Below are 26744 nucleotides of genomic sequence, written 5' to 3' on the forward strand. Positions count from 1 at the left end.
ATACGGTTTATAGTACATTATATACTGTTTATCGTATCTTATATACTGTTTATCATATCTTATATACTGTTTATCGTATATTATATACGGTTTATCGTACATTATATACTGTTTATCGTATCTTATATACTGTTTATCGTATATTATATACTGTTTATCGTATCTTATATACTGTTTATCGTATATTATATACTGTTTATCGTACATTATATACGGTTTATCGTACATTATATACTGTTTATCGTATCTTATATACTGTTTATCGTATATTATATACTGTTTATCATATCTTATATACTGTTTATCGTATATTATATACTGTTTATATCTTATATACTGTTTATCGTATCTTATATACTGTTTATTGTATATTATATACGGTTTATCGTACATTATATACTGTTTATCGTATCTTATATACTGTTTATCGTATATTATATACTGTTTATCGTATATTATATACTGTTTATCGTATATCGTACTATTAAACTGTTCAACAATTTACAGTTCAAGATATCATGGTCTATAAAACTAATCTGAACACAGATACATGACTTTAAATTAACATCATTCTCATTCTGAGTAAATACCACAAACATAAAAACAAATGGGAAAAAAAAGAACTCAAACTGTGTGAAAAACCATGTTTCACTGTGAATCTGTGAAGAAACTCCCCATCTGACGAAATGGATTTATTATCTGAAAACCTGTTTATTTCATGTTTTATCATTATCATTAGGGATAATAATAATAATAATGATAATAATAATAATAATAATAATAATAATAATAATAATAATAATAATAATAATAATAATAATAATAATAATAAGTAGTAGTAGTAGTAGTAGTATTTTTATTTTTTTCAAGTTTATTGACAACATTTGAGTATACAATACATACATTTTGAACAAACAAGATGTCAAAAAGGAAAAAGCATTTGAACAAATAAGTTTAAGAAAATAACGCATAGATTTAAAGACACAAAGCATAATATACAAATAATAGTATGAAAAATAAATGCACAGAAATACCAAATCTAACAAAATAAATAAATAAATGCAACAGAGTTCAGTCAATATTAAAGAATTGTTTATACATTTCCAGGGTGTTAGAGCTTTTTAATTATAGATAAATTCTAAAGATTTAATATATTTTTCAAATTTTAATAGGAAGATTTTAAAATTTGGGTGTGTTTTAGTATGTTTATTTTTATGTATATGACATTTACCAAATAAAATGAATACATTTACAACAAACCGGATGTTGTTTATGAACCGCAAGTTGAGGATGTGACGTCACCTCATTCAGAAAGGCGCTGTTCTGAAATGCGGAAACATTTATAGGGCGGACTTTTGTTTCCACACGGAGGACTTAGTGTACCGGTCACAATAATGCTCCTGCCGGTGGTTGTGTCGGTGGTTCTGCTCTTCTGTGTGTGGATGAAATGGGCTTTCCGCGCACACCGGCGGCGGATGGACTGGTGTCTGCGGAGGTTCGGTTCTGCCGGTGCGGAGGTTCGGGTTCTGGTGGTGACGGCGCATCCGGATGACGAGTGTATGTTCTTTGGACCGAGCATCATCCGGTTAACGGAAGAGAAGGCAGAGGTCCACCTGCTGTGTCTGTCTGAAGGTAAAAAGAAAAGAAAGGAAAGAAAAGAAAAAAGAAAGGAAAGAGAAGAAAGGAAAAGAAACACTGGGAAAAAAAACAGAAGGAACCAAAGGAAAGAAAAGGAAAGGAGTGAAACCCCACAGGTCCAGGTCCAGTGTGTGTCCATGTACAGAAGAGCTTCAGTCCAGTTCAGGGTTCTACTGAAAATAGAAACACACAACAACACAAATACACACATTCAATGCACAACACAGTATTATTATTATTATTATTATTATTATTATTATTATTATTATTATTATATTTCTGTAGATTTCAGACATAAACACATTCTTTTGTAATGAACATCAGTGAATTAAACCCAGTAAAGAAGCGCGGTGCCTTTAACCCAAACCTGCTGACAGCTGCAGGGGTTAGGGTTAGGAACAGGGTTAGAGTTAGGACCAGGGTTAGGGTTAGGGACAGGGTAAGGAACAGGGTTAGGGTAAGGGACAGGGTTAGGGTTAGGAACAGGGTTAGGAACAGGGTTAGGGTTAGGAACAGGGTTAGGAACAGGGTTAGGGTTAGGAACAGGGTTAGGAACAGGGTTAGAGTTACGAACAGGGTTAGGAACAGGGTTAGAGTTAGGAACAGGGTTAGGAACAGGGTTAGAGTTAGGACCAGGGTTAGGGTTAGGGACAGGGTTAGGAACAGGGTTAGGGACAGGGTTAGAGTTAGGAACAGGGTTAGGAACAGGGTTAGGGTTAGGAACAGGGTTAGGAACAGGGTTAGGAACAGGGTTAGAGTTAGAAACAGGGTTAGGAACAGGGTTAGGGTTAGGAACAGGGTTAGGGTTAGGAACAGGTTAGGAACAGGGTTAGGGTTAGGAACAGGGTTAGAGTTAGGAACAGGGTTAGGGTTAGGAACAGGGTTAGGGTTAGGGACAGAGTTAGGAACAGGGTTAGGGTTAGGAACAGGGTTAGGAACAGGGTTAGGGTTAGGAACAGGGTTAGGGACAGGGTTAGGAACAGGGTTAGAGTTAGGAACAGGGTTAGGAACAGGGTTAGAGTTAGGAACAGGGTTAGGAACAGGGTTAGGGTTAGGAACAAGGTTAGGAACAGGGTTAGGAACAGGGTTAGAGTTAGAAACAGGGTTAGGAACAGGGTTAGGGTTAGGAACAGGGTTAGGGTTAGGAACAGGGTTAGGAACAGGGTTAGGGTTAGGAACAGGGTTAGAGTTAGGAACAGGGTTAGGGTTAGGAACAGGGTTAGGGTTAGGGACAGAGTTAGGAACAGGGTTAGGGTTAGGAACAGGGTTAGGAACAGGGTTAGGGTTAGGAACAGGGTTAGGGACAGGGTTAGGAACAGGGTTAGGAACAGGGTTAGAGTTAGGAACAGGGTTAGGAACAGGGTTAGGGTTAGGAACAGGGTTAGGAACAGGGTTAGGAACAGGGTTAGAGTTAGGAACAGGGTTAGGAACAGGGTTAGGGTTAGGAACAGGGTTAGGGTTAGGAACAGGGTTAGAGTTAGGAACAGGGTTAGGGTTAGGAACAGGGTTAGGAACAGGGTTAGAGTTAGGAACAGGGTTAGGAACAGGGTTAGGAACAGGGTTAGGGTTAGGAACAGGGTTAGGAACAGGGTTAGGGTTAGGAACAGGGTTAGGAACAGGGTTAGGGTTAGGAACAGGGTTAGGAACAGGGTTAGAGTTAGGACCAGGGTTAGGGTTAGGGTTAGGGACAGGGTTAGGAACAGGGTTAGGGTTAGGGACAGGGTTAGGGTTAGGAACAGGGTTAGGAACAGGGTTAGGAACAGGGTTAGGGTTAGGAACAGGGTTAGGGTTAGGAACAGGGTTAGGAACAGGGTTAGAGTTAGGAACAGGGTTAGGAACAGGGTTAGGGTTAGGAACAGGGTTAGGAACAGGGTTAGGGTTAGGGACAGGGTTAGGAACAGGGTTAGGGACAGGGTTAGGGTTAGGAACAGGGTTAGGAACAGGGTTAGGGTTAGGAACAAGGTTAGGAACAGGGTTAGGAACAGGGTTAGAGTTAGGAACAGGGTTAGGAACAGGGTTAGGAACAGGGTTAGGGTTAGGAACAGGGTTAGGAACAGGGTTAGGAACAGGGTTAGGAACAGGGTTAGGGTTAGGAACAGGGTTAGGAACAGGGTTAGGAACAAGGTTAGGGTTAGGAACAGGGTTAGAGTTAGGAACAGGGTTAGGAACAGGGTTAGGGACAGGGTTAGGAACAGGGTTAGGGTTAGGAACAGGGTTAGGGTTAGGGACAGGGTTAGGAACAGGGTTAGGAACAGGGTTAGGAACAGGGTTAGAGTTAGGAAAAGGGTTAGGAACAGGGTTAGGGTTAGGAACAGGGTTAGAGTTAGGAACAGGGTTAGGAACAGGGTTAGGAACAGGGTTAGAGTTAGGAACAGGGTTAGGAACAGGGTTAGGGTTAGGAACAGGGTTAGGGTTAGGAACAGGGTTAGGGTTAGGGACAGGGTTAGGAACAGGGTTAGGAACAGGGTTAGGAACAGGGTTAGAGTTAGGAACAGGGTTAGGAACAGGGTTAGGGTTAGGAACAGGGTTAGGAACAGGGTTAGGGTTAGGAACAGGGTTAGGAACAGGGTTAGGGTTAGGAACAGGGTTAGGGTTAGGAACAGGGTTAGGAACAGGGTTAGAGTTAGGACCAGGGTTAGGGTTAGGGACAGGGTAAGGAACAGGGTTAGGGTTAGGGACAGGGTTAGGAACAGGGTTAGGAACAGGGTTAGGGTTAGGAACAGGGTTAGGAACAGGGTTAGGGTTAGGAACAGGGTTAGGAACAGGGTTAGAGTTAGGAACAGGGTTAGGAACAGGGTTAGAGTTAGGAACAGGGTTAGGAACAGGGTTAGAGTTAGGACCAGGGTTAGGGTTAGGGACAGGGTTAGGAACAGGGTTAGAGTTAGGAACAGGGTTAGGAACAGGGTTAAGGTTAGGAACAAGGTTAGGAACAGGGTTAGGAACAGGGTTAGAGTTAGGAACAGGGTTAGGAACAGGGTTAGGAACAGGGTTAGGGTTAGGAACAGGGTTAGGGTTAGGAACAGGGTTAGGAACAGGGTTAGGGTTAGGAACAGGGTTAGAGTTAGGAACAGGGTTAGGGTTAGGAACAGGGTTAGGGTTAGGGACAGGGTTAGGAACAGGGTTAAGGTTAGGAACAGGGTTAGGGTTAGGAACAGGGTTAGGAACAGGGTTAGGGTTAGGAACAGGGTTAGGGACAGGGTTAGGAACAGGGTTAGGGTTAGGAACAGGGTTAGGAACAGGGTTAGAGTTAGGAACAGGGTTAGGAACAGGGTTAGGGTTAGGAACAGGGTTAGGAACAGGGTTAGGGTTAGGAACAGGGTTAGAGTTAGGAACAGGGTTAGGAACAGGGTTAGGGTTAGGAACAGGGTTAGGAACAGGGTTAGGGTTAGGAACAGGGTTAGGGACAGGGTTAGGAACAGGGTTAGGGTTAGGAACAGGGTTAGGAACAGGGTTAGAGTTAGGAACAGGGTTAGGAACAGGGTTAGGAACAGGGTTAGAGTTAGGAACAGGGTTAGGAACAGGGTTAGGGTTAGGAACAGGGTTAGGGTTAGGGACAGGGTTAGGAACAGGGTTAGGGTTAGGAACAGGGTTAGGAACAGGGTTAGAGTTAGGAACAGGGTTAGGAACAGGGTTAGGGTTAGGAACAGGGTTAGGACAGGGTTAGGGTTAGGAACAGGGTTAGGAACAGGGTTAGGGTTAGGAACAGGGTTAGGAACAGGGTTAGAGTTAGGACCAGGGTTAGGGTTAGGGACAGGGTAAGGAACAGGGTTAGGGTTAGGGACAGGGTTAGGGTTAGGAACAGGGTTAGGAACAGGGTTAGGGTTAGGAACAGGGTTAGGAACAGGGTTAGGGTTAGGAACAGGGTTAGGAACAGGGTTAGAGTTAGGAACAGGGTTAGGAACAGGGTTAGAGTTAGGAACAGGGTTAGGAACAGGGTTAGAGTTAGGACCAGGGTTAGGGTTAGGGACAGGGTTAGGAACAGGGTTAGGGACAGGGTTAGAGTTAGGAACAGGGTTAGGAACAGGGTTAGGGTTAGGAACAAGGTTAGGAACAGGGTTAGGAACAGGGTTAGAGTTAGGAACAGGGTTAGGAACAGGGTTAGGGTTAGGAACAGGGTTAGGGTTAGGAACAGGGTTAGGAACAGGGTTAGGGTTAGGAACAGGGTTAGAGTTAGGAACAGGGTAAGGGTTAGGAACAGGGTTAGGGTTAGGGACAGGGTTAGGAACAGGGTTAGGGTTAGGAACAGGGTTAGGGTTAGGAACAGGGTTAGGGTTAGGAACAGGGTTAGGGACAGGGTTAGGAACAGGGTTAGGGTTAGGAACAGGGTTAGGAACAGGGTTAGAGTTAGGAACAGGGTTAGGAACAGGGTTAGGGTTAGGAACAGGGTTAGGAACAGGGTTAGGGTTAGGAACAGGGTTAGGAACAGGGTTAGAGTTAGGAACAGGGTTAGGGTTAGGAACAGGGTTAGGAACAGGGTTAGGGTTAGGAACAGGGTTAGAGTTAGGAACAGGGTTAGGGTTAGGAACAGGGTTAGGAACAGGGTTAGAGTTAGGAACAGGGTTAGGAACAGGGTTAGGGTTAGGAAACAGGGTTAGGAACAGGGTTAGGGTTAGGAACAGGGTTAGGAACAGGGTTAGGGTTAGGAACAGGGTTAGGAACAGGGTTAGAGTTAGGACCAGGGTTAGGGTTAGGGTTAGGGACAGGGTTAGGAACAGGGTTAGGGGTAGGGACAGGGTTAGGGTTAGGAACAGGGTTAGGAACAGGGTTAGGAACAGGGTTAGGGTTAGGAACAGGGTTAGGGTTAGGAACAGGGTTAGAGTTAGGAACAGGGTTAGGAACAGGGTTAGGGTTAGGAACAGGGTTAGGAACAGGGTTAGAGTTAGGAACAGGGTTAGGGTTAGGGACAGGGTTAGGAACAGGGTTAGGGACAGGGTTAGGGTTAGGAACAGGGTTAGGAACAAGGTTAGGGTTAGGAACAAGGTTAGGAACAGGGTTAGGAACAGGGTTAGAGTTAGGAACAGGGTTAGGAACAGGTTTAGGAACAGGGTTAGGGTTAGGAACAGGGTTAGGGTTAGGAACAGGGTTAGGGTTAGGAACAGGGTTAGGAACAGGGTTAGGAACAGGGTTAGGGTTAGGAACAGGGTTAGGAACAGGGTTAGGAACAAGGTTAGGGTTAGGAACAGGGTTAGAGTTAGGAACAGGGTTAGGAACAGGGTTAGGGACAGGGTTAGGAACAGGGTTAGGGTTAGGAACAGGGTTAGGAACAGGGTTAGGGTTAGGGACAGGGTTAGGAACAGGGTTAGGAACAGGGTTAGGAACAGGGTTAGGAACAGGGTTAGAGTTAGGAACAGGGTTAGGAAAAGGGTTAGGGTTAGGAACAGGGTTAGAGTTAGGAACAGGGTTAGGAACAGGGTTAGGAACAGGGTTAGAGTTAGGAACAGGGTTAGGAACAGGGTTAGGGTTAGGAACAGGGTTAGGGTTAGGAACAGGGTTAGGGTTAGGGACAGGGTTAGGAACAGGGTTAGGGGTTAGGAACAGGGTTAGGAACAGGGTTAGAAAAGGGTTAGGAACAGGGTTAGGAACAGGGTTAGGTTAGGAACAGGGTTAGGAACAGGGTTAGGGTTAGGAACAGGGTTAGGGTTAGGAACAGGGTTAGGAACAGGGTTAGAGTTAGGACCAGGGTTAGGGTTAGGGACAGGGTAAGGAACAGGGTTAGGGTTAGGGACAGGGTTAGGGTTAGGAACAGGGTTAGGAACAGGGTTAGGGTTAGGAACAGGGTTAGGGTTAGGAACAGGGTTAGGAACAGGGTTAGAGTTAGGAACAGGGTTAGGAACAGGGTTAGAGTTAGGAACAGGGTTAGGAACAGGGTTAGAGTTAGGACCAGGGTTAGGGTTAGGGACAGGGTTAGGAACAGGGTTAGGGACAGGGTTAGAGTTAGGAACAGGGTTAGGAACAGGGTTAGGGTTAGGAACAAGGTTAGGAACAGGGTTAGGAACAGGGTTAGAGTTAGGAACAGGGTTAGGAACAGGGTTAGGAACAGGGTTAGGGTTAGGAACAGGGTTAGGGTTAGGAACAGGGTTAGGAACAGGGTTAGGGTTAGGAACAGGGTTAGAGTTAGGAACAGGGTTAGGGTTAGGAACAGGGTTAGGGTTAGGGACAGGGTTAGGAACAGGGTTAGGGTTAGGAACAGGGTTAGGGTTAGGAACAGGGTTAGGAACAGGGTTAGGGTTAGGAACAGGGTTAGGGACAGGGTTAGGAACAGGGTTAGGGTTAGGAACAGGGTTAGGAACAGGGTTAGAGTTAGGAACAGGGTTAGGAACAGGGTTAGGGTTAGGAACAGGGTTAGGAACAGGGTTAGGGTTAGGAACAGGGTTAGGAACAGGGTTAGAGTTAGGAACAGGGTTAGGAACAGGGTTAGGGGTTAGGAACAGGGTTAGGGTTAGGAACAGGGTTAGGAACAGGGTTAGGGTTAGGAACAGGGTTAGAGTTAGGAACAGGGGTTAGGGTTAGGAACAGGGTTAGGAACAGGGTTAGAGTTAGGAACAGGGTTAGGAACAGGTTAGGAACAGGGTTAGGGTTAGGAACAGGGTTAGGAACAGGGTTAGGGTTAGGAACAGGGTTAGGAACAGGGTTAGAGTTAGGACCAGGGTTAGGGTTAGGGTTAGGGACAGGGTTAGGAACAGGGTTAGGGTTAGGGACAGGGTTAGGGTTAGGAACAGGGTTAGGAACAGGGTTAGGAACAGGGTTAGGGTTAGGAACAGGGTTAGGGTTAGGAACAGGGTTAGGAACAGGGTTAGGAACAGGGTTAGGGTTAGGAACAGGGTTAGGAACAGGGTTAGAGTTAGGAACAGGGTTAGGGTTAGGGACAGGGTTAGGAACAGGGTTAGGGACAGGGTTAGGGTTAGGAACAGGGTTAGGAACAGGGTTAGGGTTAGGAACAAGGTTAGGAACAGGGTTAGGAACAGGGTTAGAGTTAGGAACAGGGTTAGGAACAGGTTTAGGAACAGGGTTAGGGTTAGGAACAGGGTTAGGGTTAGGGACAGGGTTAGGGTTAGGAACAGGGTTAGGAACAGGGTTAGGAACAGGGTTAGGGTTAGGAACAGGGTTAGGAACAGGTTAGGAACAGGGTTAGGGTTAGGACAGGGTTAGAGTTAGGAACAGGGTTAGGAACAGGGTTAGGGTTAGGAACAGGGTTAGGAACAGGGTTAGGGTTAGGGACAGGGTTAGGAACAGGATTAGGAACAGGGTTAGGAACAGGGTTAGGGTTAGGAACAGGGTTAGGAACAGGGTTAGAGTTAGGAACAGGGTTAGGAACAGGGTTAGGAACAGGGGTTAGAGTTAGGAACAGGGTTAGGAACAGGGTTAGAGTTAGGAACAGGGTTAGGAACAGGGTTAGGGTTAGGGACAGGGTTAGGAACAGGGTTAGGGTTAGGGACAGGGTTAGGGTTAGGAACAGGGTTAGGAACAGGGTTAGGGTTAGGAACAGGGTTAGGAACAGGGTTAGGAACAGGGTTAGGAACAGGGTTAGGGTTAGGAACAGGGTTAGAGTTAGGAACAGGGTTAGGGTTAGGAACAGGGTTAGGGTTAGGAACAGGGTTAGGGTTAGGGACAGGGTTAGGAACAGGGTTAGGGTTAGGAACAGGGTTAGGAACAGGGTTAGGGTTAGGAACAGGGTTAGGGTTAGGGACAGGGTTAGGAACAGGGTTAGGGTTAGGGACAGGGTTAGGAACAGGGTTAGGGTTAGGGACAGGGTTAGGAACAGGGTTATAGTTAGGAACAGGGATAGGAACAGGGTTAGAGTTAGGAACAGGGTTAGGGTTAGGAACAAGGTTAGGAACAGGGTTAGAGTTAGGAACAGGGTTAGGAACAGGGTTAGAGTTAGGAACAGGGTTAGGGTTAGGAACAGGGTTAGGAACAGGGTTAGGAACAGGGTTAGGGTTAGGAACCGGGTTAGGAACAGGGTTAGAGTTAGGAACAGGGTAAGGAACAGGGTTAGGAACAGGGTTAGGGACAGGGTTAGGAACAGGGTTAGGAACAGGGTTAGGAACAGGGTTAGGGTTAGGAACAGGGTTAGGGTTAGGAACATGGTTAGGAACAGGGTTAGGGTTAGGAACAGGGTTAGGAACAGGGTTAGGGTTAGGAACAGGGTTAGAGTTAGGAACAGGGTTAGGAACAGGGTTAGGGACAGGGTTAGGAACAGGGTTAGGGTTAGGAACAGGGTTAGGAACAGGGTTAGGGTTAGGAACAAGGTTAGGGTTAGGAACAGGGTTAGGGTTAGGAACAGGGTTAGGGTTAGGAACAAGGTTAGGAACAGGTTTAGGGTTTAAACCTGTTGAAGGTCCTTTGTCCTTCCTCTGTCACTGGTGTTTACTCCTGTTGGATTGTGTAGATTGTGTAGACTGGCTTCAGTGTGGGTTGGACCCACTCTGTATGTAAAGTGTCATCAGAGAACTTTTATTACCACCAGGAGGTACTGGGATCACTTTGCTTTGTGTTTGTTTGTTTGTTTGTTTGTTTGTTTGTTTGTTTGTTAGCAGGATAACTCAAAAAGTTATGGAAGTATTTTCATGAAATGTTCAGTGAATGTTGACACTGGCACAAGGAAGAACTGAGTACATGTTGGTAGTGATGGGGGCAGGTCGGTCTGGGCAGAGGTCTGCTCTGAGGGCTGTTCTTCTTCTGATTTGGTGCAATATAAATAAAATTTGATTGATTGACAGCAGACAGTCCCAGTGTCCAAACTAAAGGTCATGACCTCCACCCACAGGAAACTACTACAACCAGGGCTCCCAGAGGAGGGAGGAGCTACTGAACAGCTGTTCACTGTTGGGGATCCCACAGTCCAGAGTCACCCTGGTGGACCACAGGTAACTACGACAGGTCTGAAACTACAACAGGTCTGAAACTACGACAGGTTACAAACTACGACAGGTTATAAACTACGACAGGTCTGAAACTACGACAGGTCTGAAACTACGACAGGTTATAAACTATGACAGGTCTGAAACTACGACAGGTCTGAAACTACGACAGGTTACAAACTACGACAGGTTATAAACTACGACAGGTCTGAAACTATGACAGGTCTGAAACTACGACAGGTTATAAACTACGACAGGTCTGAAACTACGACAGGTCTGAAACTACGACAGGTCTGAAACTACGACAGGTTACAAACTACGACAGGTCTGAAACTACGACAGGTCTGAAACTACGACAGGTTATAAACTATGACAGGTCTGAAACTACGACAGGTCTGAAACTACGACAGGTCTGAAACTACGACAGGTTACAAACTACGACAGGTTATAAACTACGACAGGTCTGAAACTATGACAGGTCTGAAACTACGACAGGTTATAAACTACGACAGGTCTGAAACTACGACAGGTCTGAAACTACGACAGGTTATAAACTATGACAGGTCTGAAACTACGACAGGTTATAAACTACGACAGGTCTGAAACTACAACAGGTTATAAACTACGACAGGTCTGAAACTACGACAGGTTATAAACTACGACAGGTCTGAAACTACGACAGGTCTGAAACTACGACAGGTCTGAAACTACGACAGGTTACAAACTACGACAGGTTATAAACTGTGACAGGTCTGAAACTACGACAGGTCTGAAACTACGACAGGTCTGAAACTACGACAGGTTACAAACTACGACAGGTCTGAAACTACGACAGGTTACAAACTACGACAGGTTATAAACTACGACAGGTCTGAAACTACGACAGGTTATAAACTACGACAGGTCTGAAACTACGACAGGTTATAAACTACGACAGGTCTGAAACTACGACAGGTCTGAAACTACGACAGGTCTGAAACTACGACAGGTTACAAACTACGACAGGTTACAAACTACGACAGGTCTGAAACTATGACAGGTTATAAACTACGACAGGTTATAAACTACGACAGGTCTGAAATTACAGCAGGTCTGAAACTACGTCTTCCTCTTCTTCACCTCTTTTTCAGTTCCTTCAGTTTCCGCTCCATTTCTTGGATCTTTTATTCTCTTTCTGTCAGTCGACTCCTTCCAAACATTCAGCCACAAATCGCTGAAACTCTGTGTGAAACGTTCCTCCTTCTTCATGTCGTTCCCTCTGTGTGAAACGTTCCTCCTTCTTCCTGTCGTTCCCTCTGTGTGAAACGTTCCTCCTTCTTCCCGTCGTTCCCTCTGTGTGAAACGTTCCTCCTTCTTCCCGTCGTTCCCTCTGTGTGAAACGTTCCTCCTTCTTCCTGTCGTTCCCTCTGTGTGAAACGTTCCTCCTTCTTCCTGTCGTTCCCTCTGTGTGAAACGTTCCTCCTTCTTCATGTCGTTCCCTCTGTGTGAAATGTTCCTCCTTCTTCATGTCGTTCCCTGTGTGAAACGTTCCTCCTTCTTCCCGTCGTTCCCTCTGTGTGAAACGTTCCTCCTTCTTCATGTCGTTCCCTCTGTGTGAAACGTTCCTCCTTCTTCATGTCGTTCCCTCTGTGTGAAACGTTCCTCCTTCTTCATGCCGTTCCCTGTGTGAAACGTTCCTCCTTCTTCATGTCGTTCCCTCTGTGTGAAATGTTCCTCCTTCTTCATGTCGTTCCCTCTGTGTGAAACGTTCCTCCTTCTTCATGTCGTTCCCTCTGTGTGAAACGTTCCTCCTTCTTCATGTCGTTCCCTGTGTGAAACGTTCCTCCTTCTTCCTGTCGTTCCCTGTGTGAAACGTTCCTCCTTCTTCCTGTCGTTCCCTCTGTGTGAAACGTTCCTCCTTCTTCCCGTCGTTCCCTCTGTGTGAAACGTTCCTCCTTCTTCATGTCGTTCCCTGTGTGAAACGTTCCTCCTTCTTCATGTCGTTCCCTGTGTGAAACGTTCCTCCTTCTTCCTGTCGTTCCCTGTGTGAAATGTTCCTCCTTCTTCATGTCGTTCCCTCTGTGTGAAACGTTCCTCCTTCTTCATGTCGTTCCCTCTGTGTGAAACGTTCCTCCTTCTTCATGTCGTTCCCTCTGTGTGAAACGTTCCTCCTTCTTCCTGTCGTTCCCTCTGTGTGAAACGTTCCTCCTTCTTCATGTCGTTCCCTCTGTGTGAAACGTTCCTCCTTCTTCCCGTCGTTCCCTCTGTGTGAAACGTTCCTCCTTCTTCCCGTCGTTCCCTCTGTGTGAAACGTTCCTCCTTCTTCATGTCGTTCCCTCTGTGTGAAACGTTCCTCCTTCTTCCTGTCGTTCCCTCTGTGTGAAACGTTCCTCCTTCTTCCTGTCGTTCCCTCTGTGTGAAACGTTCCTCCTTCTTCCCGTCGTTCCCTCTGTGTGAAACGTTCCTCCTTCTTCCCGTCGTTCCCTCTGTGTGAAACGTTCCTCCTTCTTCATGTCGTTCCCTCTGTGTGAAACGTTCCTCCTTCTTCCTGTCGTTCCCTCTGTGTGAAACGTTCCTCCTTCTTTCTGTCGTTCCCTGTGTGAAACGTTCCTCCTTCTTCATGTCGTTCCCTCTGTGTGAAACGTTCCTCCTTCTTCCTGTCGTTCCCTCTGTGTGAAACGTTCCTCCTTCTTCATGTCGTTCCCTCTGTGTGAAACGTTCCTCCTTCTTCATGTCGTTCCCTCTGTGTGAAACGTTCCTCCTTCTTCATGTCGTTCCCTCTGTGTGAAACGTTCCTCCTTCTTCCTGTCGTTCCCTCTGTGTGAAACGTTCCTCCTTCTTCCTGTCGTTCCCTCTGTGTGAAACGTTCCTCCTTCTTCCTGTCGTTCCCTCTGTGTGAAACGTTCCTCCTTCTTCATGTCGTTCCCTGTGTGAAACGTTCCTCCTTCTTCATGTCGTTCCCTGTGTTGGTGTTATTGCGCTGAGTGTTAGGGGCGTGGCCTCAGTGTGGAGTGGCGTCAGGGCCATCGGCAGTAGGACGCAGAATGTGACCGTGGACAGACTGTTTCTCAGGCCTGTGGACCATGTGACCAGACTACACAAGGCCCCGCTGACTCCGCCCCCCACCCCTCCCACTGGGCCAAAGTTCAGCCTCTGTGCTCAAATGCCTTTAACCAATTACACGCCCACATGCAGCACCGCCGAGTCGCCACGGGGTTACTCAAGGACGCTTTGCACTGTTGCCATGGCGAGGCTGACACTCAGCCCCCCCCCCCCCCCCCCCCAACAAAGACTGGGGTTGGACTACAGCCATCCTACAAACTGTACACAGATATACACACATATACTTATAATACATATACATGTAATAGATATAGGTATACATATACTTATAGTAGATATACATATATGTATACTTATAATACAGGGTGTCCCATAAGTCTCCATACACAGGAAAAATAAACGTTTCTTGACATAAACCATTTTTATTTCTATAATATGCTCTATATGACTGCCATTTTGTCAGGAACACATTTCAATGTGTGTCCTCCACTGCTGAAGAACTAGAAAGAAATACATGTTAGAACCATATGTATTATGTTTCCTATATATGGAGACTTATGGGACACCCTGTAGATACAGTTTTATAGAGATAGATTGATATATATATATATAGATATAAATAAAACATATATAGATATAAGGGATATGTAGACCTGGGTAGATATAGAAAGATGTACTGGTATAGATATAATAGATACACAGAAATATATAGAAATCTAGATATAATAGACATAAATGATAGATATAATAGATACAGGTGTAATAGATATGTAGATATAACATATATAAATGTAAAAGATATAGATATAACAGATATAGATATAATAGATATAGAAATAATAGATATAGCTAGAAAGCAAATATAGCATTAGAGCAGAAGAAGAGCACATTTAGCTAGATGTGCTCTTCTTCTTCTGCTCTGATGCTATATTTGTAGTTTGTAGTGTCCCATCAGTCCACAGACAGACAGTTTTAAAGTACTGCTGAACCCCCCCCCCCCCCCCCCCCCCACTGTGACAGAGTTGACCCCTCCCCCAACGCCTGACCCTAACACACCATCACTTCCTTGTGGACGCTCCACTGTCCTGACTATTGTTAGTAACCACAGGGGGGAGAGTCACTGCCCCCCCCCCCCCCCAAACCCCCATCTACCCCCAACCCCCATCAGGGTTAAAGGTGAACATTCGGGTCTGTAAGGGTTAACATCTCCGACCACTTCCTTCTCTCCTTCAACATCACACTCTGCCTCACCGCTCTCAAGCCATCACGTCTCATCTCATTTCGAAATATCAAGGACATCAGTCTACGCAAACTCTCCTCCAACATTAACAACATTCTACTCCCAGACTCCCCCTCAACTCCTGATGAACTTGTTGCATTATACAATAATAATCTGACCCACATCCTCAATTCTCTTGCCCCACTGAAAACACGGTCTGTTTCCTTCTCTTCAGCTGCCCCCTGGTACACCCCCGAACTCCGTCAAATGAAGGCCAAAGGTCGACAGCTTGAGCGACTCTTCAAAAGAACTGGTCTCACTCTCCACATGGACATGCTCAAACACATCTACAGCACTATAAGGACTTACTCACTAGAACCAAGTCTAACTATTACTCTGGTCTAATCATCTCTGCAGAAGGAAACACCAAAACACTGTTCACCCTACTCAATAAAACTTTCCAGCCACCTGACTCCCTGCCCCCCCACAGGTACTCGTCAGGCACCTGCCAGACTCTACTGCAGTTCTTTAATGACAAAATCCACAACATCCACCAGCACCTCTGTCCAAACTCACCGCCTGCCTCTCCACCTGAACCACTCACACTTCAACAGTCCTTTTCCAGTGTCCAACTCCCTGACACCTCTGGAATCGCCAACCTTATCCAAAACTCCAAGCCCTCCACTTGTCACCTTGATCCACTCCCCACACCTCTGGTCAGATCCTGCCTTCCCTCTCTCCTTCCCCTCATATCTGCCATCACTCATTCTTCCCTGACCACTGGAACTGTTCCTCCACAATTCAAAACTGCAGCCGTCACCCCCATCCTCAAAAAACCTGGTCTAGACCCCAACCATTTCAATAACCTCCGCCCCATATCCAACCTGCCTTTCATTTCCAAAATTGTTGAAAAAATAGTCACCACTCAACTCCACACACACTTAATCACCAATAGTCTGTACGAGCCCTTCCAGTCCGGTCCCGCCCACACCACAGTACAGAAACTGCCCTTCTAAAAATCACTAATGATCTCCTCCTTGCAGCTGACTCCGGTTCACTATCCATCCTGATTCTTCTCGATCTGAGTGCAGCCTTCGACACCATCTCACACCCCCTCCTCCTCAGTAGACTCTCATCTATTGGCGTCACCCATACGCCCCTCCGCTGGTTTCATTCTTATCTGTCAGGCCGCACTCAGTTCGTCCAGCTCAAATCCTTCAGGTCAGATCCCACCCCAGTTACCTCAGGTGTGCCCCAGGGCTCCGTCCTGGGGCCCCTTCTTTTCATCATTTACCTTCTCCCCCTTGGCAATATTTTCAGAAAATTTAACATCCATTTTCACTGTTTGGCGGACGACACCCAGCTCTACCTCACCAACAAACCTCCCACACTCCCACCCTCCTCCCTCACCTCCTGCCTCTCTGAAATTAAACTCTGGTTCACCTCCAACTTCTTGAAACTCAGTAGTGATAAAACACAAATGCTCCTCATTGGCACAAAATCCACTCTCTCCAAAACCAACACCTTTTCCCTCATTATTGACAGCTCCTCAGTCTGCCCCTCCCCTCAGGTTAAGAGTCTGGGTGTCATCCTCCATGGCCTACTGTCTTTCAAATCCCACATCAATAACGTCACCCGGTCTGCATATTTCCACCTGTGCAACATCAACCGTCTCCGCCCCTCCCTCACCCCCCATACCACCTCTATTCTTGTGCACAGTCTTGTAACCTCCCGCCTTGACTACTGTAACTCCCTCCTATTCGGTCTCCCCCAGAAGTCCCTCCATAAGCTCCAACTGGTCCACAACTCTGCCGCCCGCATTATCACCAAAACCCCCTCCCACCACCACATCACCCCTATCCTCCAGGAACTACACTGGCCCCCAGTCCAACAGAGAACTGAATTCAAACTCCTCCTGTACACATTTAAATCCACCCACAGTCTGGCTCCTCAGTACCTTCAGACCTCCTCCATGTCACCCCTCCAGTCCGTTCCCTCAGGTCCTCCTCCTCTATCCTCCTCACCGTGCCTCCTGTCCTCCTCAGCACCATGGGAGGCCCAGCCTTCAGCCGCTCTGCTCCTCAGCTCTGGAACTCCCTCCCACCATCCATCCGTAACTGTGACTCTCTCCCCACATTCAAATCAAGACTCAAAACTCACCTGTTCAGAACAGCCTACCCCCATAAGCTCTACTGTCCATTCTACTGCTTCAGTTCTATGTATAGTAATTATTTGTTTTAATCTGTTTATTTCTTTGTATTTTATGGATTGTTTGTTTTATCTTGTTGTACAGTGTCCTGGGGTGTCTTGAAAGGCGCTTATAAATAAAATGTATTATTATTATTATTATTATTATTATTATTATTATTATTATTAACATGAATGTATTGAATAACTGTGTGGTTTTAATTGTTGTTGTTGTTGGTTTGTTTGTTGTTGTTTTCATTGTTATTGTTTTTGTTGTTTTTTTCCCAGAAGCCTCCCTGATGACCCCACAGCAGAATGGAGCATCTCCTTGGTTTCGTCTCTAATCTCCAAACACATAAAGGCTCATTCCTTCAACATGGTACGATCCTCCACTGGACCAATATGTTCAAATATGGTCACATCTGTTCTGCTGGGTGGTGTATCCTGTCTAACTCCAGTCCAGTCTAACTCCAGTCCGGTCTAACTCCAGTCCGGTCTAACTCCAGTCCGGTCTAACTCCAGTCCAGTCTAACCTAGTCTTTTAAATATCAGCTGTGATCTAACCAAACGGTCGACTGAAAGACACAAACCCACAGGACCCAGGATCACTGATCTGGAACTGGAACTCACTGTTCTACGCTCACAGTCTCCTCCTCGTCCTCCTCTCTCTCCTCCTCCTCCTCTTCCTCTTCCTCCGCCTCCTCCTCTCTCTCCTCCTCCTCTTCCTCCTCCTTCTGTTCTTCTTCTTTCAGGTGCTGACCTTTGACAGTGCTGGAGTCAGTGGTCATTCCAATCATGTGTCCATCTTTAAAGCTGTCAGGTATTCAGTGAACCTTTATTAACCTTCATCTGATACACACACTGGACACATGGGATACACAAACACACAACCACACAAACACACAACCACACAAACACACAACCACACAAACACACAAACACACAACCACACAACCACACAAACACACAAACACACAACCACACAAACACACAACCACCAGGAACACTGCGTCCTCCCCCAGTGCTGCAGTACCTCCTGCTGCTTGGCCACAGTTAACAGTGTTCTGAAGGGGTTAGCGCTCCAGGTCATTACCCACGATGCCCTTGGGGTCGGAGCTGGGTTGGTCCACTCCGGGTCCCAGGAGTTCCTGGGTTTGGTTTTGGTCGACATAAAAATAACATTTGATAAACACAGATTCAGGAAAAAAGAGGACAGAGTGGGAGGCAGAGGCCACAGCTCACAACAGAAGGATCTGAACCCATGGATGTCTCAGGGTCTGGACCCTCAGAAACCGGTCCACATGACCCGGGTCTGGACCCTCATAAACCGGTTCACATGACCCGGGTCACAATCCGTGGGTTTTTAGGACACTTCCATTATCTTAAAAAGAACCATTTCTATTATATTTTGGTCCACGACAGAATGATTTCATGTTTGAAATATTGATATATATTTTAACACTTAACAATTTGTAAATATTTTTTAAAATACGTTGAAAATTTGACAAAGTATATGTAGTATATAAAAAACTATATATAATCTATAGTATATAATATAAAGTGCATCAGCACACACATACACATGATGACATCAGTTGGATCGATGCCAAAATAAGATGTGGGGGGTGGGGCTTGTTTTGTCTGGAACTACCTGTTCACATGTTTAGTTGAATATCTGGAATATGACAAAGATATGAAACTAAAACCAGCTGAGCAGGACATTTGGATCCGTTTATCCATCTGAGGGTTCAACCAAACTCTGCTGAAGGTGTTGATTTGGACCCAGTTGAATGTCCGTCCAGCTGAATGTTTGTTCTGTGTCTTGCAGTCACCTGGCCTCCAGCGGACACGTCCCAGATGGTGAGTTCACTGACCAGTCCACCCACACCTGACCAGTCCACCCACACCTGTCCAGTCCACCCACACCTGACCAGTCCACCCACACCTGTCCACTCCACCCACACCTGACCAGTCCACCCACACCTGTCCAGTCCACCCACACCTGACCAGTCCACCCACACCTGTCCAGTCCACCCACACCTGTCCAGTCCACCCACACCTGACCAGTCCATCCACACCTGTCCACTCCACCCACACCTGTCCAGTCCACCCACATCTGACCAGCCCACCCACACCTGTCCACTCCACCCACACCTGTCCAGTCCACCCACACCTGACCAGTCCATCCACACCTGTCCAGTCCACCCACATCTGACCAGCCCACCCACACCTGTCCACTCCACCCACACCTGTCCAGTCCACCCACACCTGTCCAGTCCACCCACATCTGACCAATCCACCCACACCTGTCCACTCCACCCACACCTGTCCAGTCCACCCACACCTGACCAGTCCATCCACACCTGTCCACTCCACCCACACCTGTCCACTCCACCCACATCTGACTAGTCCACCCACATCTGACCAGTCCACCCACACCTGTCCAGTCCACCCACACCTGCTGGAGATGGACGGGCTTCCACAGGTTCAGTGTGTCCTTTTATTGAATGTCCCAGTAGCTCCAGTAAGAACATCATGGACGTGGACTAGTCCTGTTACAAAGACATAATGGATTCCCAACAGGACACAAGCCCCTCCTCTGAGTTAACATGGACGCTGCTGGGGTTTAGTGAATGGACACAGGAGTCCACAAGAGTCCACAGGGACAGATGTGTCCCTGTGGACTCATGTGGACAAGGGACAGATGTGTCTCTCAGACTGTTGTTTACTGTCTGTGTCTCTCAGACTGTTGTTTACTGTCTCAGACTGTTGTTTACCGTCTGTGTCTCTCAGACTGTTGTTTACTGTCCCTCAGACTGTTGTTTACCGTCTGTGTCTCTCAGACTGTTGTTTACTGTCCCTCAGACTGTTGTTTACCGTCTGTGTCTCTCAGACTGTTGTTTACTGTCTCTCAGACTGTTGTTTACTGTCTCTCAGACTGTTGTTTACCGTCTGTGTCTCTCAGACTGTTGTTTACTGTCCCTCAGACTGTTGTTTACCGTCTGTGTCTCTCAGACTGTTGTTTACTGTCTGTGTCTCTCAGACTGTTGTTTACTGTCCCTCAGACTGTTGTTTACTGTCCCTCAGACTGTTGTTTACTGTCTGTGTCTCTCAGACTGTTGTTTACTGTCTCAGACTGTTGTTTACCGTCTGTGTCTCTCAGACTGTTGTTTACCGTCTGTGTCTCTCAGACTGTTGTTTACAGTCCCTCAGACTGTTGTTTACTGTCTGTGTCTCTCAGACTGTTGTTTACTGTCCCTCAGACTGTTGTTTACTGTCCCTCAGACTGTTGTTTACTGTCTCTCAGACTGTTGTTTACTGTCCCTCAGACTGTTGTTTACTGTCTGTGTCTCTCAGACTGTTGTTTACTGTCCCTCAGACTGTTGTTTACTGTCTGTGTCTCTCAGACTGTTGTTTACTGTCCCTCAGACTGTTGTTTATCGTCTGTGTCTCTCAGACTGTTGTTTACTGTCCCTCAGACTGTTGTTTACCGTCTGTGTCTCTCAGACTGTTGTTTACCGTCTGTGTCTCTCAGACTGTTGTTTACTGTCTCTCAGACTGTTGTTTACTGTCTCAGACTGTTGTTTACTGTCTGTGTCTCTCAGACTGTTGTTTACTGTCTCAGACTGTTGTTTACCGTCTGTGTCTCTCAGACTGTTGTTTACTGTCTCTCAGACTGTTGTTTACTGTCTCAGACTGTTGTTTACCGTCTGTGTCTCTCAGACTGTTGTTTACCGTCTGTGTCTCTCAGACTGTTGTTTACTGTCCCTCAGACTGTTGTTTACTGTCTGTGTCTCTCAGACTGTTGTTTACTGTCTCTCAGACTGTTGTTTACTGTCCCTCAGACTGTTGTTTACTGCCTCTCAGACTGTTGTTTACTGTCTCTCAGACTGTTGTTTACCGTCTGTGTCTCTCAGACTGTTGTTTACTGTCCCTCAGACTGTTGTTTACCGTCTGTGTCTCTCAGACTGTTGTTTACTGTCTGTGTCTCTCAGACTGTTGTTTACTGTCCCTCAGACTGTTGTTTACTGTCCCTCAGACTGTTGTTTACTGTCTGTGTCTCTCAGACTGTTGTTTACTGTCTCAGACTGTTGTTTACCGTCTGTGTCTCTCAGACTGTTGTTTACCGTCTGTGTCTCTCAGACTGTTGTTTACAGTCCCTCAGACTGTTGTTTACTGTCTGTGTCTCTCAGACTGTTGTTTACTGTCCCTCAGACTGTTGTTTACCGTCTGTGTCTCTCAGACTGTTGTTTACTGTCTGTGTCTCTCAGACTGTTGTTTACTGTCCCTCAGACTGTTGTTTACTGTCTGTGTCTCTCAGACTGTTGTTTACTGTCCCTCAGACTGTTGTTTACTGTCTGTGTCTCTCAGACTGTTGTTTACTGTCCCTCAGACTGTTGTTTACCGTCTGTGTCTCTCAGACTGTTGTTTACTGTCCCTCAGACTGTTGTTTACCGTCTGTGTCTCTCAGACTGTTGTTTACTGTCTGTGTCTCTCAGACTGTTGTTTACTGTCTCTCAGACTGTTGTTTACGGTCCCTCAGACTGTTGTTTACTGCCTCTCAGACTGTTGTTTACTGTCCCTCAGACTGTTGTTTACTGTCCCTCAGACTGTTGTTTACTGTCTGTGTCTCTCAGACTGTTGTTTACTGTCCCTCAGACTGTTGTTTACTGCCTCTCAGACTGTTGTTTACTGTCCCTCAGACTGTTGTTTACTGTCCCTCAGACTGTTGTTTACTGTCTGTGTCTCTCAGACTGTTGTTTACTGTCTCTCAGACTGTTGTTTACCGTCTGTGTCTCTCAGACTGTTGTTTACTGTCCCTCAGACTGTTGTTTACCGTCTGTGTCTCTCAGACTGTTGTTTACTGTCCCTCAGACTGTTGTTTACTGTCTGTGTCTCTCAGACTGTTGTTTACTGTCTCAGACTGTTGTTTACCGTCTGTGTCTCTCAGACTGTTGTTTACCGTCTGTGTCTCTCAGACTGTTGTTTACAGTCCCTCAGACTGTTGTTTACTGTCTGTGTCTCTCAGACTGTTGTTTACTGTCCCTCAGACTGTTGTTTACCGTCTGTGTCTCTCAGACTGTTGTTTACTGTCTGTGTCTCTCAGACTGTTGTTTACTGTCTCTCAGACTGTTGTTTACTGTCCCTCAGACTGTTGTTTACTGTCTGTGTCTCTCAGACTGTTGTTTACTGTCCCTCAGACTGTTGTTTACTGTCTGTGTCTCTCAGACTGTTGTTTACTGTCCCTCAGACTGTTGTTTACCGTCTGTGTCTCTCAGACTGTTGTTTACTGTCCCTCAGACTGTTGTTTACCGTCTGTGTCTCTCAGACTGTTGTTTACTGTCTGTGTCTCTCAGACTGTTGTTTACTGTCTCTCAGACTGTTGTTTACGGTCCCTCAGACTGTTGTTTACTGCCTCTCAGACTGTTGTTTACTGTCCCTCAGACTGTTGTTTACTGTCCCTCAGACTGTTGTTTACTGTCCCTCAGACTGTTGTTTACTGTCTGTGTCTCTCAGACTGTTGTTTACTGTCCCTCAGACTGTTGTTTACTGCCTCTCAGACTGTTGTTTACTGTCCCTCAGACTGTTGTTTACTGTCCCTCAGACTGTTGTTTACTGTCTGTGTCTCTCAGACTGTTGTTTACTGTCTCTCAGACTGTTGTTTACCGTCTGTGTCTCTCAGACTGTTGTTTACTGTCCCTCAGACTGTTGTTTACCGTCTGTGTCTCTCAGACTGTTGTTTACTGTCTGTGTCTCTCAGACTGTTGTTTACTGTCCCTCAGACTGTTGTTTACTGTCTGTGTCTCTCAGACTGTTGTTTACCGTCTGTGTCTCTCAGACTGTTGTTTACTGTCTGTGTCTCTCAGACTGTTGTTTACCGTCTGTGTCTCTCAGACTGTTGTTTACTGTCTGTGTCTCTCAGACTGTTGTTTACCGTCTGTGTCTCTCAGAGTGTTGTTTACTGTCCCTCAGACTGTTGTTTACCGTCTGTGTCTCTCAGACTGTTGTTTACTGTCTGTGTCTCTCAGACTGTTGTTTACTGTCCCTCAGACTGTTGTTTACTGTCTGTGTCTCTCAGACTGTTGTTTACCGTCTGTGTCTCTCAGACTGTTGTTTACCGTCTGTGTCTCTCAGAGTGTTGTTTACTGTCCCTCAGACTGTTGTTTACCGTCTGTGTCTCTCAGACTGTTGTTTACTGTCTGTGTCTCTCAGACTGTTGTTTACTGTCCCTCAGACTGTTGTTTACTGTCTGTGTCTCTCAGACTGTTGTTTACCGTCTGTGTCTCTCAGACTGTTGTTTACCGTCTGTGTCTCTCAGAGTGTTGTTTACTGTCCCTCAGACTGTTGTTTACCGTCTGTGTCTCTCAGACTGTTGTTTACTGTCTCTGGACACCGTTGGACTCTTCAGGAAGTACGTCTCCGTCCTGGACCTTCCTCTCAGCTGGACCCTGTCCTCCAGTCTCTGCGTCTTCAGTGGGTTATGGGGATACCGGCGAGCCAGGGTAAGACCACACACTGAGACGCTGTCCCTCATCTGATTGGCTGTTTCTGTCCACAGGGCAGGACAGTCACCTTCCTCCAAACATGACTTTCATTTTATAGCAGAGACAGCACGATCACCATTGGCTGTGTGCGCTGTCAATCAAACAACATACAGGTGGGGTCAGGCGTAGGGCTGTGTATCGACAAGAATCTGGCGATGCGATACAAATCATAATACTAGAATCACGATACAATATATCACGATATATCACAATACTGATAAAAAGGCTTTTTTTTTTTTAAAGATTTTTTAAAGATTTTTTTAAATATTATATTTATTTATATTTATTATTATTACCTCCGCCAAGGAGGTTATGTTTTTGCCAGGGTTTGTTTGTTTGTTTGTTTGTTTGTCTTTCTGTTTTTTTGTCTGTCCGTTAGTGTGCAACATAACTCAAAAAGTTAAGGACAGATGTGGATGAAATTTTCAGGGTTTGTTGGAAATGGGATAAGGAGGAAATGATTACATTTTGGTGGTTATCGGGGGTGGGGGGGCCCACGTGGGGGGGGGGGGGGGCACTGATCGTTAGTGTGCAACATAACTCAAAAAGTTATGGACAGATTTGGATGAAATTTTCAGGGTTTGTTGGAAATGGGATAAGGAAGAAATGATTAAATTTTGGTGGTGATCGGGGGTGGGGGGGCCCACGGGGGGGGGCCACTGATCAGCCTTGGCGGAGGTCTGCGCTCTCCGAGTGCTTCTAGTTATATTATTATTTTTATTCAAATGCAGATATGGCGGAGGTTCATTTTTGTTTTTTGGTTTTCTTTATTTTTTTATTGTCATTTATTCATTTTACATTCATTTATTCATATATATTTTTAAGATTTTTATATATTTTTAAGATTTTTTCCTGGAAGAACTGAATTTACACCAGAAATATGCATACATACAAGATACGTTTTTATTTGATCCCAACAGGATCTAATGTTCTATCACCAAATGTTCCAACTGTGTTCAAACTGAAATTCTGTTTTACAGACATTCCAGTTTCAGATCCTGTTCAAATGTTCAGATTCTATCAGTTCACGACTAACATCAGAACAGGATTTGAGTTCAATCCAAAGGAACGAACATTATTTAATAACAGAGTGTGAAATAAGAATAAATAAGATAAAAACAATAAAGAAAACCAAAAAACAACAACGAACCTCCACCATATCTGCATTTGAATAAATACCTAAAAATATCGATACAGTACTTTTTAATATCGATACAGTATTGTGAAATACTGTATCACGATATATTGCAGAACTGATATTTTCTTACAGCCCTTGTCAGGAGTCCATCAGCCTATCACCTGTGTCCTCCTGAGCTCCGCCTACTGACAGAAAAAACTAAGGGAAAAGCCTCAGACGCCGACACACAAATACTGGAGGAAATCATGGAAACTCCCCACAAAAAAAGAAGATGCAACTACAGAAAAGAATGGAAAAATGTTTATACATGAGTGAAAGTGGTGGGGGATGATTGACAGGATATTCTGTGAACTATGTCCAACTTCTTTGTCCATCGCGCATGGAGGCGAGTACGACCCTGTCTGTGATGTGTGGTCAGATTGGATCCAGATTCCCTTTAACTGTTTTTAAGTTTGGAGTTTGAACTGACAGACTAGAGGAGACCAAATATGCTTTTGTTCTGTTTGTGGATATTTATATTTTGACAAAATTCCACAGGATATTTACTTGATCTTCTTCTCTGTTTATTCCTGTTCAGATGTTAACTGTTGGACTGTTGTGTGTTTGGATGCACAAAGGTTTTTAGTCCCAGTCATGTTCGTTTGACTGGAAGTGCAAACAGCTGTTCTAATGGTGTCGGTTCTGCCTTCTGCTTTTATTGCACGTACATTAGTTTACCTTCGAGGGTTCAGAACATGGACTCAAATTTTTAAAAAAAAGAAGCTGATTTTATAAAAGTATTTAATTACACTATTTGAAACTTGAGGTTTCTTTTTTGAGTGTTTACAGGTAGATTTTTTGTTTTGTTTTTACAAGCAAAAAAAGTTGTTGAAACCTGTTCAAAAAAAGCAAAAAATAAAAGCCCAGTGCAGAAATATGCATACTGTGTGCAACCAAATCCAAATCTAGACTTTGTTCCAGCATTACAGTTTCTTGTCCCACATTGTCCCACACAAACACAGTCCTTGTCCCACATGTGACTCAGAAGCACCTGGTTAGCCTAGACCACAGTGTCCATGTGTGAATCTGTCTTAAATGTCCCACACTAACACCACCTGACATGTAAACAGCAGAGTCTGACTGTGTTGATCAGATTGTTCAGACGTGTCCCTCCTGTCTTTTCAGGACGCCATGCTGTGCCACCGCTCTCAGCTGCTGTGGTTTCGTCACCTCTACATGGTGTTTTCACGCTACATGTTTGTCAACACATTCCAGATGATCCCACGAGGACCGAGAAACCTGAGGATCTACTAGGACCGTGTCCTCTGACGGACACGAGACCCTGGACAGATTGGACACAGAGACGTTTAAGTGGCTGTTGGAGCCTCAGTCATTTCCACAGACACTTTTCAACTGGTTCAACATGTGGCCTTGGTTCTGACTTCAGTCTGGGCTGTTGGTTCAGGTTCTACATTCAGACCCATGTGACCTGAAGTGGGTCAGAACCAGGATGAGAAGAACACAAGAACAGAACTACCCAAATGTCTGATCTTTGCGTAAGTGTGAAAAAAAGTCCCATGTATTATGTTATCAGCTAAAATTTCCTTAGGAGGTCAAATGAGTGTCCATTTGTGTCCAAAACAGTTGTCCTAAAGTCACAGAAGTGTGTGTAAATAATGCTAATCCATTTGTGCACAGACTACTGATATTCTTTGACAGTGGAAGCTCTATTTTCGTAAATATTGGGTTTGGAATAGCACGTGTATGTGAAAACTTTTGCTGGTGGACGGACGTGACATTACCCATGATGCTCTGGTCAGTCCCAGTACTTTATTACCTCCGCCAAGGAGGTTATGTTTTTGCCAGGGTTTGTTTGTCCGTTAGTGTGCAACATAACTCAAAAAGTTATGGACAGATTTGGATGAAATTTTCAGGGTTTGTTGGAAATGGGATAAGGAAGAAATGATTAAATTTTGGTGGTGATCGGGGGTGGGGGGGCCCATGGGGGGGGCACTGATCAGCCTTGGCGGAGGTCTGCGCTCTCCGAGTGCTTCTAGTTAGGAATAAACTTCTAGACTTCCTATTGCTAATTGTGCTCTTCTTCATAAATGTTGCTATTGTGGATCTAAAACAAT

At 45.4% G+C, this 26744-nt stretch overlaps 1 protein-coding gene across 1 annotated transcript; it reads left to right on the forward strand.

Annotated features, from left to right (window-relative positions):
- The first annotated feature begins 1357 nt into the window (after positions 1-1357).
- On the forward strand, positions 1358-26282 carry LOC115433545 (N-acetylglucosaminyl-phosphatidylinositol de-N-acetylase-like). Its single transcript, XM_030155013.1, has 7 exons — positions 1358-1632; positions 10406-10505; positions 17236-17326; positions 17700-17767; positions 18776-18807; positions 23317-23450; positions 25795-26282. Exons 1-7 carry the CDS (start codon positions 1395-1397, stop codon positions 25921-25923), a joined length of 792 nt encoding a protein of 263 aa, XP_030010873.1. The 5' UTR covers positions 1358-1394; the 3' UTR covers positions 25924-26282.
- Positions 26283-26744: the final 462 nt, after the last annotated feature.

This window comes from Sphaeramia orbicularis, chromosome 14, assembly GCF_902148855.1.
Source record: "Sphaeramia orbicularis chromosome 14, fSphaOr1.1, whole genome shotgun sequence".
Lineage (NCBI taxonomy): Eukaryota > Metazoa > Chordata > Actinopteri > Kurtiformes > Apogonidae > Sphaeramia > Sphaeramia orbicularis.